The 14171-nt window shown below is 34.4% G+C and overlaps 1 protein-coding gene across 2 annotated transcripts; it reads right to left on the reverse strand.

Moving 5' to 3' along the window:
- Positions 1 to 2698: 2698 nt before the first annotated feature.
- LOC132607576 (uncharacterized) lies at positions 2699 to 8259 on the reverse strand. 2 transcript variants are annotated; one of them, XM_060321609.1, is made up of 6 exons: positions 8047 to 8259; positions 6650 to 6790; positions 6095 to 6165; positions 4174 to 5982; positions 3685 to 3835; positions 2699 to 3569 (listed from the first exon to the last, which is right to left on the reverse strand). In XM_060321609.1, exons 4-6 carry the CDS (start codon positions 5425 to 5427, stop codon positions 2842 to 2844), a joined length of 2133 nt encoding a protein of 710 aa, XP_060177592.1. In that variant the 5' UTR covers positions 5428 to 5982; positions 6095 to 6165; positions 6650 to 6790; positions 8047 to 8259; the 3' UTR covers positions 2699 to 2841. The 2 variants fall into 2 exon arrangements, with proteins under 2 accessions (XP_060177592.1, XP_060177601.1); XM_060321618.1 differs by lacking the exon at positions 6650 to 6790.
- Positions 8260 to 14171: the final 5912 nt, after the last annotated feature.

Here is a 14171-nt window from a genome sequence, read left to right on the forward strand (position 1 = left end):
CTGACGGCCCAAACTAGACCCACCTTTTTCAAACCAAATACACCCTATTGTCCTGGTCCGGTTTCATATGAGACTGTCCGTCCATGTTCTCTCTTAATTTTATCTTTTTCATTTCTAAATAAAGATGATGTTCGGCTCAACTGAGTATATGTTATCTTTCCTTAACACATGTATTAAATTTACTCGCCAAGTTTTTGACAAATAAGGATAATTCACCTTACCTTTGTTGCTAATCGAACTTTGGTTCCTAAATTTTGGGTCTCATCACTGACGATAGTTGAATAAATTTTTGTTGCACAAAATATTTGAATGAGTTTATGTTCTGTGCATAGAGTGCAAATGAAATTTCACTCTCTAAATTGACTTACGACAACAGATAACTCTATCATGAGGAAAAAAAAAAAACACTGCTATAACTAGTTAAATTGTATCTAGTGTTAAAAGGTTAATATGTGTCATATATTCTTTATCAGAGATTGTAGTTTGTATGACCCAGATATGCTTGTGCTATAGCATTTGTTGCATCCATTTAAGAGGTTAAATGTTATGCACATATATATTGGGATCTTGATAGTTTAATTGAATTAGGTGGTGTGGCAAAATTTGGGCTATATTGTACCAGCAGAGTCAGCAATTAGGTGTGATTGAAAGAAGCCATTAAACAATATAACCATAAAATCATGTGCCATTAATGCCCCTTGTGGTCCTACTCTTGATAAAACAAGTAGGTGTTCCAGCAATCAAGTTTTTGCCCTTTGTCTTGTTTTTTTTTTTGGTTTTTACGTAGTAATAAATTAGGTTTGTCCATATTTTGAATGGATCAAAAAAAATATACTTACATTTGGTGTTTACCCCAAATAGGCAAATGAAAGATGTATTTTGGATATACATATTTATCACATAAGCATACATAATAAATTAGGTTTCTCCATATTTTGAAGGGATAAAAAAATATACATACATTTGAAATTAAACTACATGCAGAGAAATACTTACCTCCGCTCAGTGCATGCATGCATCAAACCTATAAATGCATAACATGTATCTTTTCATAAGGTTATAAGTATTACCTAACTATGGTTAATTAATGCATTCTTACATCAATTTATAGTTTAACCATGATAGATACGTAATAAACATACAGGCTCAATCAAATTCTATCAAGTAAAATGAAATATGTAATTTTAGCGAGTCAAGTGGGGATGTTGCAGCAAATTAACAATCCCCCAAAAGGGACGTAATGCTAGTGAATATGACAGTTTCAAAGGACAAATTAACCTGCTGGTGTAGCACTTGCAGCGGGGGGTTTTCTTAGCTGAACTAGTTCATAAACAGTTTTAACTATTATACTGATAGTCAAACGGTAGACATCTTTGTCTTTTACCATGTGGCTCCCTAGTAGTATATTGAGAAATATTCTAATTACTCGAATATGGTGTTTACATCAAATTAGTTAACAGTATGGCCTTTAACGTCGCATATTAAAGCGAGTAATATAAGTATCATAGTTTAAGTGAGAGAAAGTTTATATGCAATTCATTGATTTGAGGCAAACATCAAGCATGAGCTGAGGTAGAGTAGAAGGTATGAATTCAGTAGAACCTGGTAGCTTTAGTCCAAACCTTGTATACAAATTATTAATTTAGAACCAAGTAACTTAAAAGAGCTAGAATCCAAAACTCATAAATTTCAAATCCTGAATTCTCCTCTAGTTATTTTGCTATCTCTTTTCTAACATTATTGTGCCAGGTATTTTTTCTGAGCCAAGAGTCTATCGGAAACAGCCTCTTTTCTACCTCACAAAGGTAGAAATAGGGTTTGCGTATATCTTACCCTCTCAGACCCTACTTGTGGGATCACACTGGGTTTGTTGTTGTCGTTGTTGTTGAATTCTCCTCCCTCCGGTACAGGTAGCTTTTTTTCGGTATTTTGGAGTATGGTCAGCATGTGAATCTTTTGGCTTTGCTTGCACAATGACATTTTCATTTTATTAGCTGTACATGCCATGAAAATTAATGGGTAGATGTTATCTTGTCGTTATTGTAGATCTTTTGCTTTCTATCTCTCTAGTTTAAGGAGCTTGAAAAAGAAGAATGAATAGATGCATGGGATATTCAAAGAGTTGCGCTACCTAGTCACGAGATTTCTCCTCTAATTCTATGGTCCAGTAAAAAAATATCCTACTGAAGGAACTGATTTGACACTTCCACCTAAGGAAGACTTCTTCAATGAACTAATAATGGCTATTGGTAACTTCTGGGCAGACAGGACAAATGAGCTCTTAAATAAGTCACATACTTTGGGGAAGGAACGTGCCAGTGATCACATTGGCTGCCCAAAATTATAAGGCAGAAAAACTAGGAATAATAATAAGAAGAAAAAGGAGAAGAAAAAAAAAGCATAATCTTACGAAGCTTAAAACGACAAACTAAAAGAGATTCATGGGACCAATTTATGCACGCCTCGACTATTTAGTCTCTCATAGTTTTCGTTCAAGTAATTGAACGTCAAGCCACACTCTGAAATGCATCGTAACTTGCGATTGTCGATAGCTCAAAAGCAAAATTAGGAGAACCACCAATTGATAACACAAGCTAGGTCAATTGGCAAGTGTAAAAAACTGCATTTGTGTCGGCTTACATAGTTAGACTGTACCAATGACAACTAGACCAGAATCAAAGCATGCAATGCAAAACAATTAAAGACGCAAAACATAAAAGATTTGCAATATAAACAATGTTTGCAGCATTGTTGGCAAACACAATAATACAGGAGATAATGTTGTTATATAAGTAGTTTGAGACAAAAATGCCAAGGGAAACAAAAATAAGTGGAAAAAACTTACCACACTCTACCGGTAAATTCAACTACAGATTCATGCACAAGCTCTTCGAGCAGCTTCCTTTCAATTTCTGTTCCTACAATGTCTAATTCTAGTCTCAAATATTGAAGCCACCCCTTCCCCACAACCTCCTTCCTCACCATTCCATCAACCACCAGGCTGTTTATGTCCCCATCATCACCAGAGAGAGATTTCACCTCACTAGAAAGCCATTCCTTCATTCGGGTCCACACCTGGTCCACCAATATCAATTTAGCTCCTTCTGGGAGATTATTGCTGACCCCACCGTAAGGTATGGCTCCCTGGCAAGTGTCCGGCCCATATCCTGCAATTTCAATCAGCGCTGCATTTACACAATCAAACACAAGTTTTCGGGTTGATCTCCTTTGCCTTCGCCTGGCCTCGTGTAGTGTATTCTTCTCGCTGAGATCAACATATTTTTCTCTTAGCGATGGATCCAAAGGGCTATCAGGCGAATGCCACATCAATAAGAATGCATCAGATTGCACTTCATCAAGGCCAGCCACCGTTAATAATGTTTGAACAAAAGAGAACAATTCTTTTTCTTCTCCCTCTGTCCGCCAAGTGGATACGGATGGTCTTACAGGAACTGAACTGGCCGTATCTACACAGGAATCGTTCCATGACAGAGTACGAGCAATTGATCCTATTGGAGGAGATTTGTCAATCAGATTGCACCTTATAGAGTCAACAGACAACTCACCACCTGTAAGATGTGATCCAAACAAAAGAAAAGGTCAAACTAGAAGTTGCACATATAGCACATATATTAAAACTTAAAAGCAAAAGGGAAACTAGAGATTTAGGTGTTCATGATTTACCATGATGATCTGGCTTCGTCCTGCCAGAGGATATACATGCTGGATGTTCATCCTCTTCAAATGTTGTATCCAAAACAGATATTGGACTTGGTTGGTCCTGGCTCTCACATTGGTTTTCCAAAGGCAAAGATTTTGATACAAATAGGCCAACCTGATAAAAGTACAACATAAATGAGCTTTGTATAGTTTTTGTAAGCAGACAATCTGTGAAATAGTCATATCAATCCTATTACAGTTGGTGCGATAAATTGTCCTCATACATCTTTAACAGATATCAAAAGAGATATAAAAAAGGTATGTAAGAAATTGCAAGAGACGAATCAAAAAGCGTGACAGCGCCTATCACCAACTTTTCAGAGAACACAGATGATAACCATCAAATTAAATGAATGAGACAAATGGAACCAAACTGATTTCCCATAATTTGACCCATAAAACCACACTAAGGTATCACCCGGAATTGTTCTTTGAAAGAGGTAAGTACATTACCTCAGGAGAAATTTTCCCTTGCTCCCCAAATAAATTCTGGGAAACCAGTTTGTCTGGTGATCTGCGAAGATCGGCTGACAAGAACTCACGCCCCGGATCAACTTTTGCAGGACAATGTGAAGACTTAACACCAGACTGCAATTCATTGTTGGATTGCAGATGGCTCCCGCTGTCTTTGCTTGGTTTTTTGCTCCTTGAGAACAACAGACTTTTCAGTGACAATTTTGTGCTTCTTGGCTTTGTTGTCTCTTCGGGAAGGTTGGGTTTACCTGTCTCGGGACCTCGAACATCCACATTCAACTGCGTACCAAATTCAGTCGAAGATACAGGAACAGATTTAGACCTCAAGAGGTTCCTTGGTGACTCATCAATGCCTTCATCACAATTGGAATTATTCATCAAGTTGGAATTTGAAGTTCCGGGCTCTTCTTTGCTAATCTTCTGCTCCATTCCTCCAGCATTCTTTGTGTCAGAAAGAGCAAGCATCTCACCTAATGTGCTGGACCTTCTTCGTAAATGTCTTTGTTCCGGACGACTTCCATTAGATGCCACCATTGCCAATCTCTCAGATAGTCGCTTCTTGGCTTCTCTGGAAACTGAAGATTCCGGGGAATAAGATGCACGGCTCAAGGAAGAGCAAGAATAAGGCTCAACAAATCTATTAATGTAATCCCAGGAGTGCCGAGAAACTGGTGATATGACTTCTGAATCACTGAGATTTCCTGCTACATACTCATTTTCAGACTTGTTAAATGAACTTTCATCACCAATGTAGCCATTGGAAGACACAGAAGAAAGCAAAGTTTCATCCCTTCTGTGTCCACCAAGGTTTTCTCGCATCTTCTGTGTTATGTCCATGGCCACCTCTCCTGAATCTTGAGCTTCATTATCCTCTATGTTTGCGTAGTTCATTTCAGCTTCTGATGCTCTTGGTGACGCTGAAGGTGGAGAACTTGCAGCCCTGCAATTGTTCACCTTGCTAAGGCTTGGTTTCAACACCACTATCCTCGTCGGCTGAGCGGTATTTTCATCAATATTCCAACCTGGTGCAGGAGGGGCAATCGCACAATGGCTTTCGTCGACCCCGTTTCCCTGACCCACCTGGATGGCTCTCTTCATCTCTTTTCCATTTTTGCTTACTGATTCACCAAATCTACTATTATCCACCATCTTTGTTGGTCTAAGAACAGTTATTCGTTTTGTCTCAGGAGGAGGAGGTACGGACTTCAACTTTTGTAACTGCTGCGAAAACATTGGATTGGGTTCTTGCAGAAACTTGAGAAATAGATCTGTGTTGGAACTTAAAACGCCCAATGCTTCTTGGAATTCCTTAGACTGGCGAAGATTTCCATCTATAGACAGGCATTTAGCTTCAATGAACTTCTGACGAACAAAAGCTACCTTCTTGTCAATACTGGTTTCGTCGTGTCTTGTCTTTTGGGGAGATTTGCTTCTCACACAGTTTATCTTTGTGGGTTGCTGTCAAACTTCATAGACATCTTTATATTCATTATGTTCTGGACATTGATGAAATTCCTGATGCATTTCTTCCATTAAGGATCCGTCTTCATGCTGGCAATAACTGAAAGAGGAATCAGTATGACATCGAGAATGACCTCCAAAATGACTTCGTGTAGCTGAAACAGATCTTCGAGTTGGAAAAGCATCAAGGCCCATCAACTTGGCAACAACACTAGGGGGATTCTGATAAGAGTTTGTTTCCTTGGACATTTCTTGGGCTATAAGCATTTTCATTGGTGTTCCATTTGATTTCCTGTTTGAACTGTTTCTCTTCAAATCTGAAACAATCTGCACGCACAATTATTTAAGCATTAGTATTGAAGTCAAATTCTGCAAAAACCAGCTCATCTTGCTTCCTTAATTAATAATAATATCATCTATAGATAGTGTGAAGATATACCATTTTTTCCTCTATTTGATCCTCAGAAGGATACATCCTGACAACATCCGATTGACTCCTCGAAAGAGAGCCTGCAGTAAGATGGACCAAGTCAACACAAATCCAGTTTCACGGTTAGAGGATGCAAAAACAATAGAATCAAATACTCAAATATCATCCATATGAATTCAAACTAAACCCAGCCGTTCTTGCAGGAGCTCTTGGTTTTAAGCAAAATGAGAAAAGCTCCAGATGGAGGCAGTCACAATTCATACACAGCAAACCCATGACATCCAAAATATCTTTTTTGAACTTGGTAGGCGACTAGCCTTCTGCCAACAATACTATTTATGCACCATTCCCAAGTTTGAAGAGTCAACTCCACAAAAATGTTCTAATGGCCACTCTTTATCAAAAACAAAAAAAAAAAGGTGTAACTGGAACAAACGGTGATGTTTTTACCTACAAAACTATCATTAACCCAGAGTGTCTTGTTTATGTGGTTCTCAATAAAGGATTCAAAAGTCAAAGATGGAACGCTATAGAAAAATATATAGCAAAGAAATTCATTATCACCATGTGGTTTATCTGTAAGAAGCTTGTTTCCTGCCATCCCAGAATTTAAATCGAATAGGTTCACCATTCGTCCCAAGCATCCTGGAAAGGGTTTTCCAAGATTGCTATTTTTATCATTCTGAAACCCATTCATCTCACCACCTGAGACACACACACAATTAACCATGTAAATCCACAGTGCTGCATCCATCCTTGTCTCATAGAACATTATTATCCAAATAGTAAACAATCACACCCCAACAATTTCAATTTTCCATATGTCAAAGAAATAGGCATGTGTTCGAGTCAACAAAATATGCCTACACAGGTATTTATATCTACTCAAAAAGAGAGAAGGGAGAAAATTGCCAGAACATGGTATCATTCATGACCAAAAAAATTGCTAGATTAGATAAACAGAGTATAAACATACAACATTGGAGCCATGATCAGAAGGAGAACAAATTAGGAGAAAACCAGAACATAAAGGACAAGCTTACAGATGTCATGCAGAAAACCCAGAAGAAATAAGTAAGATGATTTAATAAAGATGTTATCTACAAACTATAGCTCTAAAAAATCATAGAGAAAATCCAAAATCAGGCAATTTGCCCCCTCATTCTGCTACCTCTAAACAGAGACACTTCAGATATTCATGCCAAGGATCCCAATGTGTGAAGCTACAAAAGATGCATTTTCTCAAACATCTTCACCGAGGAAGGAGAATTATTATAACCATTAACTAGGAATATGGAAAAGTAGCTCCGGGGTGAGGAACTACTCCTTTTTATCAAGATATTTTTTTTTTGATAACATGATGTCCGGGCCGGCTTGTGTGCACCTCAACTAATTCCATGGCTTCCTTGCCATCTCGTACCAGCAGGTAACTCTGCTGAGATTTGAACCTGAGACCTCGTGATTCTCAACTCACTTTATTGACCACTAGGTCACACCCTTGAGTGCATTTCTATCCATTATTATGGAGATATATAATATTTCCTTTTTATTAGATGGAATTTCAATGAATTGACCAAGAAGATAAATAAATGACACAAAAAAATTTTAGTTTTTTTCAACAATTTGTTGCATATATTACACTCTTCAGCCCTACATTATGCAGCGAGAAAATACACAAAAGTCCAAATGTAACTTCAGATCAAACACTCAAGTAAAAAACCAGAACAAACTCATAAAAAACAACCAAAAAAAGGAACTTTTAAAAAAATAACTAACAATAACGAGTAATTCCAAGTAGTGTGAACCCTAAAAAAAAAAAAAAAAAAAGAAACAGACACAAAATGGCAGATAAAAACAACAAAACATTAAAACGCTAAAATCCGATAAATAAATTAAAAAAAAACGAAATTACGAGAAATAGAAAAAGAAAAAAAAAACAAAGAGAATCTGATTCGAATTACCTTACAAACAAAGGAGATCGAAAGAGAGTATAAAAATGGAAACTGAAAATAAAAGTGCCACGTCAGCTAAAAAGAGTTCGCCGGAAACTGAAAACTGACATTCCGGTGGGAAACTCGCCGGAAAACATTCATATGTGTCGCCGATCACGTTGAGAGTAGAGAGAGAGAGAAGAAGTGAAGTGAAGTGAAAATTTTGTGGATTAATAAGAACATAAAAATAAAATAGGTATGCTTCATTAGTAAATACTACAATTAAATTGACCTGACAAGGAAAGATCCTTATGGTTTCGGATAATTGTATTTCGACCCCACTTTTTTTTTTTTTTTCCATCAAAAGTGCCCCCACATAAAACGCGGCTTTGTTTATAGCCAATCATGATTTCCTAATCATACCACTTTCTTTGTTTCAAATTATTTGTTATTTTTTTACTTTATAGAAATATTAATTAAAGGAGCATTTGACTAATTTTTTTATTTATATCTAAATTATAATTTCTTTTTACTAAATATTTACTCTATTTATGTGTCATTTCTATTAATGATAAAATTCTACTTACGGTAAAATGGAGAATAGATAATTAATTATGCTTTGAATTTCTAAAATGATAATTTGAGATAACTATTTTTAATAAACACGATAAATAATTTGAGATATTAAAAAGGTACACCGTCAAAGGGTTGTTGAAATTTCTAAATTACACTTATTGCATGATCATATTTTGAATTTAATGTTGTGACCAATTTCAACATTTAGGTAAGTGAATCCATCAATTTAATGCCTATGCATTGAAATTGACAAGCAGGTGTAAGTACTCCTCCGCTAACTTTTACTTGTCCATTTTTAATATGACACACCCTTAAAAGAAGTGCACAATGTATCAATATACCCATATTAATTGGTGTATGAATTTGAAGTGAGTATTTAATATTATGGGTAAAATAGAAAAAAAGAAATTATCTTCTCTTGAAATGCTAAAAGTGAGAAGTAACAGTAAAAATTTATTTTTAAAATACTGGACAAGTAAAAGTGAACAGAGTGTGTACGAGATTATAAGATAGCTTCCACATTTATTTTCGCATTTTAGAAACTTTAACTTAGTTTCAAATTTGTAATACGACAGTTAGTGACTCATTAAGTAACTATTGATTTAATAACATATTTGACAGATTGAGCAATTATTACTATATGATTTTATGTGCATTTTACATGCTAATTTATATTTTTTTAAAATATTTCTGACATTCAAAATTTCGGTATCATCGTAGTATTCACTCCTATACTTGAAATATTTCTCTTTCCTTTTTTTTTTTTTCTTAACATGAAAGTTCTATAAAATTCCATTTTACTACAGGTACAATTCAGTTGAAAAGATCCATTGTTTAATGTGAGATTATAAGGGAAGGTTTTATTCACATTTCCAATATTGCACAAAGTTTTATCATAATAAAAATGAAAATCATCAAATTATTCAAAAATTTGTCTCTTTTTTTTGGCCTCCTTCCTCTAAACTTTGTCTTTGAAGGAAATAAGATAGGATGTGTCCATTAATTTATTCAAGATCAAGAGAATCTTTAACACAAAAGAACAAAAAGATCTCCAATGCAAAGCTAAGGGAGTTGTACTACAATTATAAAAAACAACATATTAAAGCATAGTATAAAATAATGAAAATGCATATAATAAAGTAGTTTTCTTATGATTAGTTCCATATTGATGTTTTTGGCTCATTTGTCCTTTGACGTTGACAACTCACTTGCAAAATCTTATACATTTACTATTGATGACAGCTTTTTCAAGCATTATTATACTACCAATTAAAGAGAAAAAGACACTTTCCCTTAAAATTCAACCAAACCAAGTGGATTTTAGGCTAATTTCCAAATGATGGTACCTTTACTTGTAGGTCCAGATAGATGAGAACCATGTAATTGGCTAAAAATCTCAAATAGGGACTTATGAGTTATTACCAAAAGGAGTACAACACAAGAGGAACCCCTATCCAACCATTGTGACACTTCTTTGCTAAGATAAGATACTATGAAATCCACTCTTCATAAAATATTACAGATCTTCATATTTTTAGTCAGCCGACTAAGAGCCCGTTTGGATTGGCTTATAAGTTGCTTATAAGCTATTTTTAGCTTTTTTGAGTGTTTGACTGGCCAGTTTAAAGTCATTTTGTGCTTAAAATAAGCTCAAAAAAATAATTGGGCCCATTTGACTTAGCTTATCTAAAACAGCTTATAAGCTGAAAACAGCTTATAGGCATAAGCTCATCCAAACAGGCTCTAAAACAATTCTTTCGTTTAGTCGTAATAGTATATAGTCATTGTCACTTTATAATTTGTAATAAGTTTATAATCAATATGCAGACTAATTATACATTGATTATGCACTATATACTAGCTTAACTGTGTCAAAAATAAAGATTAGAGTTATTTTTCGTTGGAGGCTCTATTGGGAATTATAGTTCTTTGTTTATGCACTTTTTAAATGTACAGTTTTTATTTCTCAATTTTGTTATCATTAACTCAATAAATACATTAATATGGGTTGTGGTGAGATGGTTGAGATCCCTCTATTCTTAATCAGAAGTCTCAAATTCAAGCCCTGAGAATGAAAAAAAAAATCTCATTAAGAGCACTGCCCTCAAAAGAGCCCTGCAACGTGAGATCCGAATTTAATCGGACTCTAATGCGAGCATTGGACACCGGGTAAAAAAAAATCATCAAATACACTAAATTCAATATCGAATCATAATGGGTCAACTGGACTACAATAAGGTAAAAAGAGAAAATTCACTTATTGCACCATTGATCGGTGTAAAATGATGTCTTGAGTCCACTAAAAATTATTGCGGAATTTATACACACTCAAAACTAATTATACCGGCCTTTATCAAAGATAGTTTGCAAGCTACAATGGACCAATTATACTTCAATAAGTAATAAGTTGGTTTATCACATACTCCCTCAGTCTCATATTAGTTGTCCACGTTACTAAGAATATCCGTCCCAAATACTTATCTATTTACAAAACTAAGATATAATTAATTAAAGTTTTCCAATTTTGACCTTAACATTAATTATTTTTTAGAGTAGCCAATATTGATTAGAGTACATTTTATTGGAGAAAAACAAGGATAATATTATAAAAGTATACTTTTATTTATGTTTTCTTAGAGGTCGTGTAAAGAGAAAAGTGGACAAGTAATATGGGATACATGAAGTATAATACTACAATCATACAAATACGTGCCTAATAAGTTAACTTGGCTCTTTATTCAGGCCACCAGTTATATATTCAACCATGTATATTCCATATGGATATAATCATATAAAATATAATCATACTATAATAATGAGGATTGATTTCTTAGCTCAACTTAGCTGACTTTCGCCTTCATGTTTTTTTATTCGTACCATCATTGCGCATGTTTTGTCGACTATTAGGTGCAAACTGTTCCCAATGCGATATAATAAAATATCGTTAAATGTCTTTTTTGGATTAAGTTATATAAGCTGTTAATATAAGGAACTTTTACTCCATTATGTAATTTAATTGTTACGATATACTCCTTATTATTTAATAAGGTTTCCAATTTCTTTTTGGAGTTAAACTCAGCGTTGTTCTTTTGTTTTACAATCAGTAATAATACAAGGTTCATATTTGCATAATTGTATCTAGCAAACTTAGAATGGGTCATGCAAGAAACTAATTCTTTTCCTATTTTGATGGAGAATTATAGTTTTTGTTTGTTCGACTGACTGATTCAAATTAACTGAACTTTGTTTCGGATATAGTGTTCAGACATAACTTGGTTGTGCAAGTTACAGGTAGATTAATTTTATATATATATATTTTTTAATAATTCATGTGAACAGATGATAGGCACCCTAGTTCATATTGTGACTTCTTAACCACTAACTTTTAACTTAGGTAAGGAAAGCCTACTGTCTATAGAATATACACGTGCAAGTGAAAACGATTGCATAGCATTAATTCTTTTCGGTTAGCTAAGTTGAACAAGTTATTAATGATTTGCCTATAGTTTCAGCATTAATCTTTTAATGTTCTATTTAATATTCTCTCATCTTTTCTGGAAAATTAGGGCTAACTAATAAGAAAATTGTCCCTTTCTCTCGGATTTGCCGTGACTTTTCCAAATGCAAATTAACAATTCGTATTTTCCTAGTAATAATAATCCGTATTGCCGCATGCAACTAATGACGTTAAATATTCCTAAATAAGATATGCAACAATCTAATGCAGCAAATGTATAATATTACTTACATCGCATCAGGTCATCCATTCCTATTAAAAAAGAATTAAGAGCATTTTGGTCCCAGTTGGATGCTTTTCTAATTTTTATACGCACATTAGTTTGGATCAGTATGTTTTGGCAAGATTTTTTTACTTTTATATTTGGTAAGTAAACAAAAAATATGGAATGGAGTGGCGTATGTGCGTGGGCATGGTGGGATGGAGACTATAGAATAGTGATGTTTGTTGAATAGTAGGGAGGGGACAATCAATATGAAGTTTATTTTCTGTTTTCTACACTTTTACTACGGGTCATTTTAATTAATTTTAATGGAACTATTTTCTTAAAAAAATATATTTTAAAAAAATTCTGACCAATCAAACATGGAAAATTTTCCATCATAGAAAAACACACCCTCAGTACACATGCTTATTGAAGAACTAATTAGCATAGATAATCAAAATACAAAAGGAGCCAATGGGCACAAGCTAAGGATCATGATACTATCCAAGTGGGAAGAATCTTAGAGGTGACTATAATGACCAAATATATCACTCACGGGCCTAAACAACAAGAACATACCCCAACATGAGAGTAATTGATCAGCCAAAAAATGGATGAACTCAAAGATGCAAAAATTGTAATGTATTTATTTTTTTCCTAAGAAAAGAACGATGGGCTGCATCTTTTTTCAATTCTGAAAATATTTTTACCAGTACAATTTGAATCCACCTTGTTCAAAAATTACATCTATAGTTAAAACATGACGGTATCATAAATAATTGATGAACTTATACGGGAAACAACATCGGATCCAGAATTTGAAATTTATGAGTTTCTATGGCAATCTCGGGTTAATTTACAATAATAATTTGGTTTACAACAAAATACTTTAAGATATTTAGTGGATCTTTTTTTTTTTTTTATAATCATGGCGTTTGAGCCAGCATGCATGCACCTTAACTAATTCCATTGGTGGTAGCAAGGGCGATTTTAGGTACTAAAATTTGGGCACGTGAACACATGGTCTCTCCGTAAAATTAGGCATTTTATGTATATATTTTCTAAAATTAGTATAATCCTATCTGCTGAAATCCATACTACAAAAAGGCTAAATGGTGCACTTGGTTGAAGGTTGAGTTATTTACCTGCTACCTCATCATTCTCAATCCACTTTAACGAGCACTAGGCCATACACTTGATGCTCATTAAATGGTTCTTAATACATATATGAGGGAAACTATCAAGTTCACGTGAACCCATATATTCTCAAAAATTACATCTATAGTTAAAACATGACATTATCATAAATAATTGATGAACTTATACGGAAACAGCAGCGGATCCAGAATTTGAAATTTATGAGTTTTTATGGCAATCTTGGGTTAATTTACAATAATAATTTGATTTACAACAAAATACTTAAAAGATATGTAGTGGATCTTTTTTTATAATCACGGCGTTTGAGCCAGCAGGCATGCACCTCAACTAATTCTACTGGTTACTTGCAGGGGCGATTTTAGCTACTAAAATTGGGGCACGTGAACACATGGTCTCTCCGTAAAATTAGGTATTTTATGTATATATTTTCTAAAATTAGTATAATCCTATCTGCTGAAATCCATACTACAAAAAGATTAAATGGTGCACTTGGTTGAAGGTTAAGTTATTTACCTGCTACCTCATGATTCTCAATCCACTTTAACGAGCACTAGGCCATACCCTTGAATGCTCATTAAATGGTTCTTAATACATATATGAGGGAAACTATTAAGTTCACGTGAACCCATATATTCTAAGCTAGGTACCCAACTAATGGCCAAGATTGTTTGGTAGAAGATATTAGCTGGGATATCTCAA

This window comes from Lycium barbarum, chromosome 1, assembly GCF_019175385.1.
Source record: "Lycium barbarum isolate Lr01 chromosome 1, ASM1917538v2, whole genome shotgun sequence".
Classification (NCBI taxonomy): Eukaryota; Viridiplantae; Streptophyta; class Magnoliopsida; order Solanales; family Solanaceae; genus Lycium; species Lycium barbarum.